Consider the following 15,764-nt stretch of genomic DNA (forward strand, 5'->3'; position numbering starts at 1 on the left):
CCCCGTCTTCTCTTCTTCTTCTCGCCCGCCCGCACGCACCCGCAACGCCCTCGCACGCTCTGCGACTTATTGGCTCTGCTGCGGCGACACTCATGGCTGCCGTTGTCTGTCTGCCCTCTCCTTTGCACTGTCCGCCGCCGCCCCGCCTGCCCACCGCGTCTCATAATGTCATCCCCGGAGGAGAACTCGCGCCTGTCGACCGACGGTGGAGTCATCAAACGCAAACGTTGGTCCCTCAGCCAATCCACTCCGCCCAAAAAAAAAACGTCTTTTTATATTCGCCCTTCGTCGCCCCCGACGACGTCTTTGGCTTTCGCAAAGCTGATAGTCTCTCTTCTCCCTGACAGGTCCTGCCGCGTGTGTCCACTGCCACCAACGTAAGGTGCGCTGCGATGCTCGCACCGTTGGTTTACCCTGCTCCAACTGCCGCACTGCCGGAAAACACGACTGCAGAATCCACGAGAAGAAGAAACGCGCTGCCGTACGATCCTTACAACACCCCGTCCCCATCCGCTGCGCCCCCGTCCTCGACAGAACTCCGATCCAAACCAATCCCTCGATCATCCCCGCCGCGCCGCCCAAATCCAACACTAGCGCTTCCACCAGCACCTCCCCCCTAGGCAACAGCCACGGTTACAGATCAGATGCATTCGAGACTGCACGAATACCTACAAAGCAAGAGGGCGCGGATATCTACATTGACGATGAAGACAATCGAGAATCGGACCGTCACCTTGTGAAACTCATTGATGAGGATCTGCGCCAACGTTCCATCAAGAAGAATGTCAGGGTGATCTACGTTGGCCAAGATGTGTCTAATCTGAACTTTCTTCTACGTCAGCAGCACACTACTGATCGAGAAGACGAGGTATACCACTTTGCAACCAACGAGATCTCGAGAAGATACCTCCAAAATGGTTTCGAACACGTGCCTAGGGAGGCTTTCGTGCTTCCAGAGCCAGCCTTGGCTGATGCGCTTGTGGACGCATATTTCGCCCATGTCAACCCTGGGTGCCCAATAATTGACGAGGAGTCGTTTATGGCCCAATATAAGCGCCGCGACCCTTCCGACCCACCCTCCCTACTAATATTGCAAGCTGTTCTGCTGGCCGGAGCACACGTGACCCGTCCGCGGCCGGTCCGTGACTCGGTGAAGTCGGCCTTCTTTCGCCGTGCGAAAATGCTCTTTGAAGCTCGAGTAGAGCGGAACAGAGACATTCTAGTGCAGGCCGCTCTTCTCCTTACCTGGTACTCCGACCCCGTCGATGACGATGTTGCCGCCAACGCTCATTTTTGGGTTGGTGTCGCAGCGAGGATAGCCACCGGTCTGGGAATGCATCGCAACGCCAGACCTAGTATGCTGGTCCCGCATGACATGCGGATGTGGCGTCGAGCTTGGTGGATTCTAGTTCAATTCGATGTGTTGGTCTCACTGCAATATGGTCGCCCGCAAGCAATGTAAGGGAAATTTGATACATCACCAAAACACGGAGAACTCGACTAACAAAATGGATTAGAAACCTTGAAGATTGCGATGTCCAACCTCTAACGCCGGCCGACTTTGAGGGCTGCGGAGAGAATGTACAAACTGAATATGTTATACGATATACCGAACTTTGTTGTATGATTTCGTTCATCATGAGAGAGCGCTTTGGCCTACGGGTCACTCCTGAACGCCGCAAGGCTGCACTAATGGAAGCTGATAAAGCGCTTGCAAATTGGTCGCTTAAGCTACCTGATAACGTTCGCATGTCTTCTACCGATGTGGATGCATGGCCTGCACTCCTTCACCTCACCTATAATAATTTCCTAATTCTTCTCCACCGTCCCCATCCACGAGCATCGGCGTATTCGGACGATTATGGTCCCAATGATGCTGAAATCTGTAGCGCTGCAGCAAGCGTTATTGTTTCGATTTTTGAAGAACTACGGGAGAAGGACCGCATCAAATACCTGTGGGTGTCAGCCGTGAATTCCTTGTTCACTGCAATGATCCAAATTAGGGTGGAGTTGCAGTTCTCCAACCCAGTGCTGGCAATCAATGCCCTGCGACGATTTGACTCAACATTATGTTCACTACGGGCACTATCTAGCTACTGGCTTGGCGCAGAAACCATCCTGCGATTGTTTGAGAGCTCCAAACGGTTGAAGCACGATATGGAGATGGTTAAGCTGAAGCAGCCGACTACAGTGCCAAAGGAAGGTGAAGTCGTTGTGAAAGGACACAGTCACCCGCCTCCTCCTCCTCCACCACCACCACCGATAGACCCAGCGCCTCCCCAAGTACTACAGAGTTGGTATTCGAAAGGCGGCCACTTGAACGATCGCTTAAATGCCTTTGCCAATCCTTCCGGTCCTGTCGTCGATGGCCCTGAGCAACCAGAACAACTTGGAGAACCCGGAGATTGGAGGCAGCTATTTTCTATTGTTGACTCAGAACCTTGCGGGCCGTTCATACCGGAGAACCTAACAGACATGGAGGACGAATGGCGAGAACTCTATTTACACGAACCCGGGATGGCAGACTACTTCCAGGATACTACTTGGCTACCGGGATAACTAATAAGCGTCTTAAGTTCTTGGGAAAAGTCTTGGGAAATATCTTGGGAAAAAGCCACACGGTGGCCTCTGAAAAAGTTACTAGCGATCGTCTCGTTACATTTGGATAGTTTATTTTCGCGTTTCAAATATCCTTTGTGCTTCGCAATATCTTTGGTAAAACAAGACTGACCAAATGCTGGTTTTAACACCTAACCCTGTATAACAAACCCCCTTTGGAATGAGGGCTCAGTTGGGGTTTCTGATCGGTAACGTACCCCGTGCATTTAGCATTTTATTTGTTTTCCCACTGGAATGGGGTTCTAATCTTGTTGCGGGCAGAGCCAATAATTTCTCATCCCCTCGTCGCCTCCTGACTTATGAGGCCACATTCGATTGTGAAAGGCGTTCTCAACGGTGGAGTTGGCTCCGTTGCAACGTCCGTTATACTCGCTACCCGTTAAGGTGTTATTAATTAATATACCCTTTCCATGTACGGCACTTCTATGTTTCGAATCCGAAACTGCTTTCTTCTATTATCAAATACTGAAATGACTTTACGATTTTTTTTTGTCTTTTCTTTTTTTTAGAGCTGATTCTGAATTGTATGGTGCACCGATACTAGACCCGTTTCTGTTGTTATAGTTGTGGACCTTTTCTAGCGATAGAACAGTTTATTCTAAGCAAAATAGCTTAAGTCGGCTTCGATAATTCTAGGGATCAATTGCATCATGCATTGCCTTGATAATATTGTCTAAACCCAATTACATGTAGCTCATCTGTATACTCCGTACTTGTGTCGATTCGTCCACCCCTATGAAGTCAAAAATATAGCTTGTGGTTGGCCGTTAAACTCAATCGCTTCCAACGTCTCAAGAGTTCAAGCCTCACACACCCTCGCCATTTTCCAACAGAACCGTCCCACCAGAGAAAATGGCAACCCCACAAGTCAACTCAAAAAAACAGCAGGGTACGCTTACTCAAATATCCGACCAAAACTACACAGCAAACCCCCCTTCCAGCGCACTTCTTGCGACTGCGGTTTGATGTTGTGCTGACCTCCCTTCACAGAGCTCCAAGCCCAGTACTCCACCTACAAGAATACGCTGCAGCAGCTGGCGCAGAAGATTGGCGATATAGAGCAGGAGACAGAGGAGCACAAGTGCGTATGATCTTTGGGACCTTGCTTTGCGTCTCAGGTTTCCTGCGCCTCTTTCAAGCTTCCCTTCTACCCCACAATCCTGAAGCATCGAGAATGAAAATTAACTAACTAGCTACGGGCTATATATAGACTTGTGGTCGAAACTCTCGAGCCCCTATCGGGTGATCGAAAATGCTTCCGCATGATAAACGGGGTCCTGGTTGAGCGCACGGTGAAGGACGTGATTCCCGCGCTGAAAACCAACTCAGACGGGCTGAAACAGGTGCTCGACGAGCTCCTCAAACAATATAAGTCCAAACAGGATGAAATGGACAACTGGAAGGTAAGTGCTGGGGCCTTTCTGTAACCCTTTCAATTTTTTCCATTTATTTTATTTTTTTTCTTTGATGAGGGGGGTACCCCGCTACTATCGGAAGTGTTCTACCTATGGGCTGTGCTGATAAATCTTTTTGGTGGTTCTACAGAAAAAGAACAACATACAAGTCGTTCAACAATGAGGTAGAGGACGGAAGCTGAGGAATTACCGTGTCCTACTGGCGAAGTCCTACTTGAGCGGGAAAATGATCCGAAGAGGGAGAACGTTCGTTCGCACATGCCGGGCCCGGGATATCGGTTTCGTTCCCTATCACCTTTCGCCTCGTTTTTCATCCTCTTAAGGTGAATCAACACCATCTGGGGCAGTTTTTCGTTCCGAACGTTCCTCCCTTGTGATACTGGACGCCAGAGTGAAGACGTGTTTGATTTCCTCTTTTTTGTAGGCCCTTGTGTGCCCGAGTGGTCTTTGCGGGGGCAAAGGGAAAAAAATGAATGAGACTATCTTCTGCATCTGTGCCTGACAGCTGGCATGGAAGAGAAAGGAGGGTGCTACGCTGGCGGCACACGCTGCTAAAATAAGGAATAGTGCGCATGTATTTTGAGAAGGGAATGGTACATACATCGGGGGATTTCTTGCGGGCGTCGCCCAGGCTTGTACGCAGTACTGGTGACATAGACGCGACAGATAGGACACAAAAGGGGCTGCAATGAATGATAATCTCGGACGAGGAATTCTCATCCAGGCGAGGCGCTGCGGAGACTGAGCTGGCGAACGCCCGCAGTTGAAACAAGCGACGTAGGAACCACGAGCGACAGTCGATGCCCAAACCAGCCGGTCACTTCGCCTCCCGGCCAAAAAGAGCGCGCGCGCGCCGTGTGTCACGCTGGCAGCGAAATGGGGCTGTGATTGGAACGTGCTGCACAGCTCGTGTTGAGCCAACGACGCGAATAGAGCAAACAGCCGGGCGTCCAGGGGGCTAGCGTACTCGAGGATGCCTTAGGCACTGGGGCATGCTCCGCGGAAAGTAGTTCCTGATATAGTTACTGACATCGAGGGCAGGGCAGCGCAGCGCAGCCAGGTACCGCGCGTGGGCCAATAACAACCACCAGGGAGCTGCGACGCGCAGCCCAATGGGAGCGGGGGGAGAGGATCGGGCGTAGACTCGCCCAGCTCAGCCCAGCTCGCCCGCCCGCCCGGCTGGAGCGCGCTGCCCCGGGCGGCTCCAAGCTCTCGCCCGCCCATACGCGTAATTCTGCGTATCGGAACAGGTATTGTTTCGCCGGCGCGGCACTGTGCTGCGGCCAAGCACCGCGACCGGGCCCGTCACGCGCCCGTCACGCAGACGCAGGTACAGTACGACAATACCGGTCGTCCCCATCGATCCTGCGTAGCCTCGAGAGTCGCTGGTCTGCGACGACGACGACGACGACGAGAAGAAAGAACCACACTGCCGCTGCTTTTCCACATCGCGTCTGCCGGCTCGATAGTCTTTCAGCCCGCTGCTGCTCGTACGACGCGCCGCGAACCTCGTCGCTTTTTGCCCCGATCGCGTTCCGGGAGCCTTGCTACACAGCATTTGGCGGCGCCGCCCACACAACCCCCCAGCTCAACACGCTCCCGCGCTTGGATCCTGAGCTGGACGCCTGTACGTTGGCGTGTTCTGTTTCTGATTTGACCTTTTTTTTTGTCTCTGCTGGCCTCTAAGCGATCCCAGCAAATCACCGCGGCCCGTTGCGCAACGTTGCGAGACTTTCTTTCCGTCCCTCTGCCCAACTTGCGGTCAGCTTAGACCCAATCGCCGCCCAACCCTCTCGAGCCCTCGTCGCGACAGCCAATTGCAGCTGCCCGGGTATTTCCAGCAGTCGACCAAGAGTTACTCGCTGGCTAGGATAGAGTGCGTCCACCCCCAGGCCCGCGTGCAGGAACTGGCTCGTTTTCCTCCACACCCTGTCCCAAGGCACACACGGTGCCCGCGACTGACATGTTTCTCTGGCCACAGGAACCTTGTTCTTGGGCTCAACCAAGGCGGCCGTGAAGCGAATAAGCATCCAGTCCAACGCCCTTCCCACCCTGACGCCATCTTGCATTATTTGGGCTGGTCGGAAACAAGACCGGCGTTGGATTCGACAGCACGAGTGACGTGTACACCGGGGCTAACGCAGAGCCCACCCTGTGATTGCTCGCTGAATTTACTTTTCTTAGCCTCAGCGTATCCGAAAAAGACGTAAAAATCATGTCGTCGGCCTCTCCTTCGAATCCCAAGGAACCTGAGGTGGAACCAGGAACACAGTCAGGCGACGACCCGGAGCACATGGAAAGAGAACATCAGGACGCGCAGCCACAAACCCAGGGTGAATTCGAGGTGAAAGAGCAGGATCGATGGCTGCCGATTGCAAATGGTTCGTTCTCGAGAGATGCTTTTCTTTGACGCCGCTTCATTCGATCGGAGACTCGCATGCCTTGCTTCCTATACGTTGACTTTACCTCTGCCTATTTGACGATTTTTCTTCCGCCGTGCCAACCAACTCCATCTAAATTATTTCATTCGTCCATCACGCTGCTTGCTGCTATTTTCCCTACCCCTTCAACTTCTTGTTCAATCATTGACGCTTGACGACGTTCGTTCCTACCATGTCTCCTCACCGCCACCCTGCATCATCATCTACCATGATCGAGCACTGTATCATGTGTGCTGACAGCTAATGCTTGACTTCCACTGCTAGTTGCCCGTATTATGAAAACTGCACTCCCAGAGAATGCCAAGATTGCAAAAGAGGCAAAGGAGTGCATGCAGGAGTGTGTGAGCGAGTTCATATCTTTCATCACCAGCGAAGGTATACATTCTCGCTTCATCACTTTGTCGCCCGACGTATAATAATACTCGTTCATAGCCTCGGAGAAATGTCAGGGAGAAAAGCGCAAGACCGTCAATGGCGAGGATATCCTCTTTGCCATGACGTCCCTTGGCTTCGAGAACTACGCAGAAGCCCTGAAAATCTACTTGTCCAAATATCGCGAAGTAAGTATTCTAACGTACTGTCCCCTTTCTTTGCTCGCTTGAATTTCATATGTCGTCTCGAATTTTCAAGACGAACTATCTGAACAATTGAATTGATTGGTTTGAGACCCAATCCTCAAGGGCGGAGAACCAAAACCGGCCCTCGAGCAGCGAATATCCTCAGGGTGGACCCGTCGGTGGCGCTGGCCCCGCAGGCACCGGTGCCCTTGGTGGGCCAACCGCGTCCGCATCCGGCTACGCAGTTCCACCAGAGAACAACCTTCTGAATGCGAATCTGGATCCGAGCGATCAAGAAAACGCGACATACGCATATCCGTCGATGGTAGGCGCGACGCACAATGGTGCCGGTGGCGAGACCTACTAGCATTGGCGAAGACACTTCCGGGCTCCAGGCTGCGTTGGCTGGTGACACATAAGCAGAGAACTAGCATATGGCACCTGCCTGTTCCCCGTGCAAGACAAGAGATGCCGACATGTTTGATTTTGGTGGGGGGGTGGGGGGATTAAGAGGGGAGAGTTGATCATGGACAATATCGGGTTATAGATTTGGCATGCTCAGAGCTATGGGTGCTTCTTTTCACTTTCTTTTATCCCTTTTTCTAGTGTTGTCTCGCCGGTTATGTCCTTTACTGCCGTGTTGGGGCGTTTCAATATGTATTGGGAAATGAGAAGAGGCCAGAGTTGGCTTAAGATCGGAAGCGGTAAGGGGCTCAGGGAGATGGAAATTGCTTACCTCTATATGGAATACGGTAGACTTCTTAACAGTATAGGTTTTTCCATACAGATATTATTTTCTCCCTATAGAAAGGACCAACTGACACTCAGTCGGGCCCTATCTAGTTAATTGATTGTTTCATTATGTAAGACTGTCTTATAGAGCTCAAATACGCCTAGGATAACGTCCACTCCGTTCACTAAACCTTTTAACTATAAAAATGCATCAAGGATACTTCCGCGGGAAAGCTCGCACAACAACGTCATAATCCGTACAAACTTTAGCGTTGATAACTAGCTACTGATTATGTAATGAAGTTTAAATCGACTTTACATCACATAAAGCTGGAGACATACTGCGTACTCCGTATAGCGCCAGGAATAACGAGGGAAAAACGGGTGTAATCTCCACCTCTGGAAATTTTTTAGCCAGAATGGTCCGCGATCACAGCCCTAAACGGCGCAAACTCGACTCGGACCGATATGCATCCCCCTCCCCGATCCCCAACCCTGCCCCGAGACACATTTATAAACGTTATCGAATAGAGAACAGCGAAACACCTGGGCCAGGAGATCTCAAGAATGGTGCCGCAACACCTCGCCAGCATGAATTCGACGGCCCGGAACCCCTTGTTAATAACGAAGACGTTGTGGCTTTAGATCGGGACTGGTACGCTGGCGATGAGCTTGGACATACGTTTGGGGACGAGACGCACAATCCGTTTGGCGGAGCGGATAGCTCATGGGCGGATATGCAGCGGGAAGCTGCCTTGTCTGAAAAGAAAAACAATCGCCGCTTCAATGCGCGTGCGGTGCAGAAGCAGAAAGATGTGGATGCCTGGGAAACAAACCGGATGCTGACATCCGGTGTCGCGCAAAGAAGAGACTACGAGGCGGACTTTGAAGATGATGAGGACTCAACTCGGGTGCATTTACTGGTGCATGACTTGAAGCCGCCATTTTTAGATGGGAGGACGGTTTTTACGAAGCAGCTGGAACCTGTGCCGGCGGTTCGAGACCCTCAGAGCGATATGGCTGTCTTCAGTCGGAAGGGAAGCAAGGTTGTGAGGGAAAAGAGACAATTACGAGAACGGCAGAAGCAAGCGCAAGATGCTACGAACGTTGCCGGAACGGCGCTGGGTAATCTTATGGGGATCAAGGAAGACGAAGGCGATAGTGCGGCGGCAATTCCCGGTGAAGAGGACCATAAAGGCGGTAGCAAATTTGCCCAGCATTTAAAAAAAAATGAAGGCGTGAGCGCTTTCAGTAAGAGTAAAACACTGAGGGAGCAGAGAGAATATCTACCAGCCTTTGCCGTCAGGGAAGAATTGCTGCGTGTGATCAGAGACAACCAGGTTGTGATAGTCGTTGGCCAGACCGGTTCTGGAAAGACTACACAATTGACCCAATTTTTACACGAAGATGGCTATGCAAAAGTGGGCATGATTGGGTGTACTCAACCCCGTCGTGTTGCTGCAATGAGTGTCGCGAAACGAGTGAGCGAGGAAATGGAGGTTAAGCTGGGCGGCTTAGTTGGTTATGCCATCCGTTTTGAAGACTGCACGAGCAGTGAGACGGCAATAAAATGTGAGACAGCTTCATATTTGTGTGATACTCTAAAGCTAACTACCTGTGTTAGATATGACTGATGGCGTTCTCTTGAGAGAGTCTTTGGTACAGCCTGATCTAGATAAGTACTCATGCATTATAATGGATGAGGCGCACGAGCGAGCGTTGAATACCGACGTATTGATGGGACTAATTAAAAAGGTCCTTGCTCGCCGTCGAGACTTGAAGCTTATTGTGACCTCCGCGACAATGAACGCGGAACGGTTCTCTAAATTTTATGGAGGTGCACCTGAATTTTTTATTCCTGGAAGAACATTTCCAGTTGATATTCAATATTCTCGGTCGCCATGCGAAGACTATGTCGACAGTGCTGTAAAGCAGGTCCTTGCCATACATGTTTCCCAAGGCGCTGGAGATATCTTGGTGTTCATGACCGGACAAGAGGATATCGAGGCTACCTGCGATCTGATCCATGAGAGGCTTGCACTTTTAAACGATCCACCAAAAATAAGTGTCCTGCCCATTTACAGTCAAATGCCCGCCGATCTTCAGGCCAAAATCTTTGACAAAGCCCCTCCAGGAGTCAGAAAAGTGATCGTGGCTACGAATATTGCTGAGACTAGTTTGACAGTTGATGGTATTATGTACGTTGTCGACTGTGGTTTCTCGAAGCTGAAGGTGTACAATCCACGTATGGGCATGGACACCTTGCAAATTACGCCGATATCTCAAGCTAACGCATCCCAACGTGCTGGCCGTGCTGGTCGAACCGGACCTGGCAAAGCATATCACCTTTACACGGAGCTTGCCTTCAAAAACGAATTCTATATACAAACGATTCCTGAAATTCAACGCACCAACCTCGCGAATACAGTCCTTCTCCTCAAGTCCTTGGGAGTAAAGGATTTACTTGATTTCGATTTTATGGACCCACCTCCGCAGGACACAATCACCACGTCTCTATTTGATCTATGGGCATTAGGAGCTATCGACAACCTTGGCGATCTCACGCCCATGGGCCGCCGTATGAGTGCATTTCCGATGGATCCTTCTTTAGCAAAATTGCTTATCACTGCGTCCGAGGAATATGAATGCAGCGAAGAAATGCTTACAATAGTGTCTATGTTATCGGTACCTAGTGTATTTTATCGACCAAAGGAACGCCAAGAAGAGTCCGATGCCGCCCGCGAGAAGTTCTTTGTACCTGAATCCGACCATCTTACTCTACTTCACGTCTATTCTCAATGGAAGTCAAATGGGTACTCCGATGGGTGGTGTGTACGTCACTTTCTCCATCCCAAAGCGCTTCGACGAGCGAAGGAGATTCGAGAGCAACTGCATGACATCATGTCTATGCAGAAAATGGCCCTTATGAGTTGTGGCACTGACTGGGACGTCATCCGAAAATGCATTTGCTCTGGATATTACCACCAGGCTGCCAGGGTCAAAGGCATTGGTGAATATATCAATCTGCGTACTAGTGTTACAGTGCAACTTCACCCAACAAGTGCTTTGTATGGGCTTGGATTTTTACCGGACTATGTTGTCTATCATGAGTTGATTTTGACGAGCAAGGAGTACATGTCTTGTGTGACTTCTGTTGATCCTCGAGTGAGTCATCAGCCTACTGTCCCATACGATTAGGTTACTAACAGTTCCTAGTGGCTCGCTGACCTAGGTGGCGTTTTCTATTCCATTAAAGAAAAAGGGTACTCTGCTCGGGAGCGACGCGTTACAGAGCGTGAATTTAATAGACGCATGGAGATCGAAACGCAGATGGCGGCGGACCGCGAGCGGGCGGCGCAGCTCGCGCTTCAGGAGGAAGAGAAGGAGAAATTAAAAAGAAGGCAGGAAGGATCAGGGGGCTCTGCTACTGTAGGAATGGTGTCAGCTGCGAGAAAACCCGCTACAACAGCGGCAAAAACAGGTAGCAGCGTTGTCAAGCGACCTCCAATTAAGAGATTTAGCAGAGGATTTTGAATGTGCTATGTGCATTTTGTGATGAATACATAGGATCCAATTCAATATCGTTGGATACATTATTCTATGTATTGATCCCTCAAACCGTTACGGAACGAATGCCGAGATGTAGAATTTTGCCTGGTTCCTGCCCTTCCGTTTTCCAGTCCAACATAATTACAAATATAGAGTAATTGCCTCCGGAATGCAGGTCCTCCCAACAAGGTTGGATCAAATCCGAAATATACACTGCCATTCTGTCGATAATGACCGGCTGATATTGCTGACTAGCGAAGACATGAGTGGAAATCGTTGACGTAAGCCATAGAATAAGGGATGGGTAATCGCCGGTAGAGCTCTTAGTTTATAAAATTGATACAGAAGAAGTGGAGTATTACACTTCCAAAGATATAATCTGCAAACGCACTATGTAAAACGGTTAGGTATAATATTCAGGTGATTCCGGAGAAAGAACAGGTATATTTAACCAACCGTTCAGGAGACACTCCACTTGTCAAAGATTGATCATCCTTTGCTGTTGCTTGACCTTTGGGAGCCCTTTTAGCATTCTGGGCACTAGTTTGCATCCTTAAGCTCGCTGTAAGAACAAATTGACCCACGGCCGCCGAGAAACCGCTCAGGAAAGCATTAAATGGCTATGCAAAGATCCAATGTTAGCTATATGTACTCCTAGAACTGATTGTTTATTTTGGGTAGACAGTAAAAAGTGGGCGTACGTAGTTGCCAGCCAACACACAGTATACGAACTGCACGACTCCAACAGCGACGAGAAATGCCATAAACGCATCTAGTATCTTTGTCCTCTGACTTGTCTGGGAGAAATATCTCTGCCATACTCCTAGTATAATTTCTTGAGGCGACGAATTGGCCGTTATGGCAATGGGTGTGGTCGATGGGGGCGGCGCGGCCGGAGACACAGTTGAGCTAGGAGCTGGTTTGGCGGAGGAGGCTGTTGAAGAGCCATTGACGGGGCGTTTCGGGGCCATTTCCTAGAAATAGAAATTGACCAGAGCAAAGAGATACAGCAAAGAAAACAGCAGCCCTTCCAGAGTCAAGAGATCTTGTTCCAACTCAGTGTCTGCTGGCTCTTGGGATCTGCCAGCGCGAAACGAACAGATATTACATAACTCTCCGCGTCAGTCACGTTGGCGCCAAGACCCGCAGTTAACTCCGAGCCGCAACTCAATTCCGCGTGATGATGTAATCAAACGTAAACAGCACGAGCGCCGACTGCCATTGCTTTTGCTCTCCACAACGGCTCCAGGCCATATCCAGCTCCGAGAGTTGAAACCCACGTTCGGTGCAGTTGCATCTTTGAATTTAACTCTCAGAGTCGAACGACACAGGCTCTTATACCCTTTACCCCTCTACTCTATCCATCCTAAGATCCGACGATATCAGCCCACTCTATCTATCACAAGCACAATGGTACTGAATAGCTTCTCTACATTTAAACGGGCGATCATGCTGAACGCCTCTTAGTCCACCCAAAATCCTACCTATTCCGCTGCCGTGCTCTCTGCCCTCACCAGTCTCGGCGGCATAATCGGGTATGCCCGAACAGGCTCCATTCCCTCTATCGTAGCAGGTGTCTCTGTGGGAGCGCTTTACGCCGCCAGTTACTACCGGCTCAACACCAATCAGTCCTACGGACAAGAAATAGGACTTTTGGCCTCCACAATATTAGGCGGGAGTGCAATTCCCAGAGCTATCAGGCTGCGAAAGCCAGTTCCAGTTGGATTAAGTGTACTGGCGACGTATGGCTTTTTCGTCTTTGCTATGGCATACAGAGCAAAGAGGGCTTAATCTTGAGAACCACATTTGAAGGATGGAATGAAAGTTGTATAAATAGTTACTGGAATCCCTTAGTGTCGCGACATCTCATCTCAAAGCGCCGCTCGTAGTATAATAGAAACCTTTTCAGCTCCCAAGTATAATAAGTATGGCGAGGGCTACTATAGTGATTCATATCTACAATACCAGTCAAACGCCGTCCCATCCAATACCCCGGCTGGGGAAAATTGGCCCAAAAATCCCGATGTCTGTTAAACCAGCATGTCAATCGAATTCAGAATTGAGTGTTACCCTCATCGTGAATCTCAACGATATCGTCCTGTTCTTCATTTACAAGGGCCCCAATCACCATACTCTCCCGTATAATTTGACGCGCATTCTCGTCGTCCCCACTAATGTCGTCTTTAACGAGCATTACGGTGAGTTCAGGTACTAAGACAGTTTGGATGTAGCCAGATACGCCGGCTGCTTGAATTAGAGGATCTGATGACGCGATACGCCGTATTTTGGAAGCAAACTTGGAGATAATTGCGTCGGCCCTTAAATAATATTAGTTCACGTAGTCAGAAGGGAATCTACAAGCCGCTCCAGCGACTGGCTGAACTGAAAAGGGACGTACATCCTTTTCGAGCCACGTGGGCCATAGTATCCGGAGGACATTGAATCAAAGTTGCTGTTCGCAGTAAGGCGGAAGGTATTTTTTTTACTGCTTCCACCACTTGAAGACTCCAAGGAATTACGGAAGAAAGAAGGCTTTTTGCGCATTAATATTTGCTCTAGGTCGTCAAAATAACGCTCCAGACGTTCGTCCAAGCCATTCCAGTCAATATCTGGATATCCTCGAACATTCCAATCACGTTCAGCTGACCATCGCTTATGCTGCCTACAAAATTGTAGCTGTTTTCTAATACTAAGGCCCTTGGTATTTTCAAGCTGGTGTTCGGCGAGATATTCCGGATCAAGTCGTTCACGGCAGGCCGGGCAACAAATAAACTCCTCTGGCAACCATCTCTTCTCGTCTGCGGGTACGTCCAGCTCTGAAGGTGCGGAGCTTAACGGGGAGGATTCACGACTATCAACGCCTGTATCAAATACGAGAGTTTCAACAATATCACGGGATGAATTAGTGGGTATTGGAGAGCCAGGAAGGTTGTCAATCGTAATTGGGACCTTGAACTGGGGCTCATCAGAAGCCGATAAAGACGACTCATCCAGTGGTTCCGGAGGTATAATAAACTTCACCTCATCCGTTTTTGGAGAGGGTTGTGTGTTTTTGGAAAAGCTCTTCCCGTACCTCCTCCCATTTCCTTTCTTTGTACGTGAAAAATGCACTGAAAATGTATCGAGTCCAGGGTTATTCGATGAAAACGTGTTCGACGTCTTCTGCCCATCAACTTCACGAGTGATGGTGTTCGATCTCGTCGCTCTCCTCGTCTGCTTTTGGTTTGGTTTCGTAAATGCCGCTTTTTCAAGAGGCTTTGCCGTAGCTTCAGCGTCAATGAGGGCAAAATTGGCCTCAAAATCGTAGGTAGACTGAGCTCGAGCTCGTCTTCTGGGCTCTGAAACGGTTTTCAAGCAGCTTGCTTGCGTATCCTCTTCTGAGGAGCTAATCGGATCATCATCCGTAGCAGGCTCTGGCCTTGATGTCTTCCTCTTCTTAGGTGGTGAAGCGCTACCCGCACTGGAGGGAGCATCTGAGATGTCATCTTCAGCTAGGAGCAGGTCCGTTACTCGTTTTTTGGTGCTCCGCCCTCCAACCTGGCTTAGAAGAGATTTACCGTCAAAGTTGCTTTTTCGAGCCATCGTACGGAGCAGAGAGAACAGATAGGTAGTCGCGTCAATGGAATCGCCTAAGTCAAGGACAAGGCGTAGGTAGAGCCTTGCTAAGGGTTTGCCAGTGCGAAGAAGACGTCAAATTCAAACAGCCGCTGGCAATGTCGCGTCGAAACACCCGGACTCGCCGGCGACGTTCCAACGATGGTCACGACTCACTTGAAGCATCGCGGATGGTTGAGGTTAATTTTAGTGTTGGAGCAAGCAACGCGGTGGAGCCAGGGCAGCCAATCGTGGCTGGGATGAGATGCTACGAGGACTTGGCGGCCACTTCATGACACCATGAACACAGCAAAGTCAAGAGAAGACGTTGATATTGACTATCTACAAGAATTACTGCAGTCTAAGCTAATCTGGACAAATTGACTTGCTTGGCTTCACCATGAAGGCTACTAGTCCTAAGCACCGCGAAGAGGTGCAAGTCTTGCTTAGGGGGGGCAGGGGGGGTAACAAACCACGAGCATGGAGAGTCCATGTAAATTAGCTTATTGAATCTGCGTGGCAGACTGCAAGCAAAGAAAATGCGGGGGACATGATTAATTCATATTAAGAAGAGAGAAAGAGAAGAAAAGGAAAGAAAAAAAGAGCGACTTGCTTGGCTTCGCCATAAAGGCTACTAGTCCTAAGCACCACGAAGAGGTACAAGTCTTGCTTAGGGGGGCAGGGGCAGGGGGAGGGGAGGGGGAGGGGGACAGGCAACGAGCATGGAGAATCCATGTGTAAAAGCAATACGCAGCAAGGTTTTCAACCGGTAGCTAGTCAAAAGGAAGAAGAAAAGAAACAAAACATGGAGTAGTTATCCATGTCAAGCCGATAAAAGAAGGAACGAAAAGAAAAGA

General features: G+C 49.8%; 5 protein-coding genes across 5 annotated transcripts; 4 read left to right on the forward strand and 1 right to left on the reverse strand.

Annotated features, from left to right (window-relative positions):
• Positions 1–165: 165 nt before the first annotated feature.
• Positions 166–2,559, forward strand: LOZ57_001183 (uncharacterized protein; the record flags this gene model as incomplete). The annotated part of the gene is made up of 3 exons (XM_049250275.1): positions 166–226; positions 348–1,458; positions 1,518–2,559. 3 exons carry the CDS (start codon positions 166–168, stop codon positions 2,557–2,559), a joined length of 2,214 nt encoding a protein of 737 aa, XP_049110635.1.
• Positions 2,560–3,471: 912 nt separating this feature from the next.
• Positions 3,472–4,197, forward strand: GIM4 (Cochaperone prefoldin complex subunit; the record flags this gene model as incomplete). The annotated part of the gene is made up of 4 exons (XM_049250276.1): positions 3,472–3,508; positions 3,610–3,700; positions 3,830–4,022; positions 4,165–4,197. 4 exons carry the CDS (start codon positions 3,472–3,474, stop codon positions 4,195–4,197), a joined length of 354 nt encoding a protein of 117 aa, XP_049110636.1.
• A 2,052-nt stretch (positions 4,198–6,249) lies between these two features.
• On the forward strand, positions 6,250–7,399 carry HAP3 (transcriptional activator hap3; the record flags this gene model as incomplete). The annotated part of the gene is made up of 4 exons (XM_049250277.1): positions 6,250–6,415; positions 6,740–6,850; positions 6,908–7,035; positions 7,142–7,399. The coding sequence occupies 4 exons, from the start codon at positions 6,250–6,252 to the stop codon at positions 7,397–7,399; spliced, it is 663 nt and encodes a 220-aa protein (XP_049110637.1).
• Positions 7,400–8,183: 784 nt separating this feature from the next.
• PRP16 (DEAH-box RNA helicase prp16) lies at positions 8,184–11,298 on the forward strand (the record flags this gene model as incomplete). Its single annotated transcript, XM_049250278.1, has 3 exons — positions 8,184–9,336; positions 9,389–10,929; positions 10,981–11,298. The coding sequence occupies 3 exons, from the start codon at positions 8,184–8,186 to the stop codon at positions 11,296–11,298; spliced, it is 3,012 nt and encodes a 1,003-aa protein (XP_049110638.1).
• Positions 11,299–13,366: 2,068 nt separating this feature from the next.
• LOZ57_001187 (uncharacterized protein) lies at positions 13,367–14,895 on the reverse strand (the record flags this gene model as incomplete). Its single annotated transcript, XM_049250279.1, has 2 exons — positions 13,367–13,631; positions 13,712–14,895. The coding sequence occupies 2 exons, from the start codon at positions 14,893–14,895 to the stop codon at positions 13,367–13,369; spliced, it is 1,449 nt and encodes a 482-aa protein (XP_049110639.1).
• Positions 14,896–15,764: the final 869 nt, after the last annotated feature.

The sequence above is a fragment of the Ophidiomyces ophidiicola genome (assembly GCF_022830035.1).
Source record: "Ophidiomyces ophidiicola strain CBS 122913 chromosome Unknown scaffold_3, whole genome shotgun sequence".
In the NCBI taxonomy this organism is placed as follows: Eukaryota; Fungi; Ascomycota; class Eurotiomycetes; order Onygenales; family Onygenaceae; genus Ophidiomyces; species Ophidiomyces ophidiicola.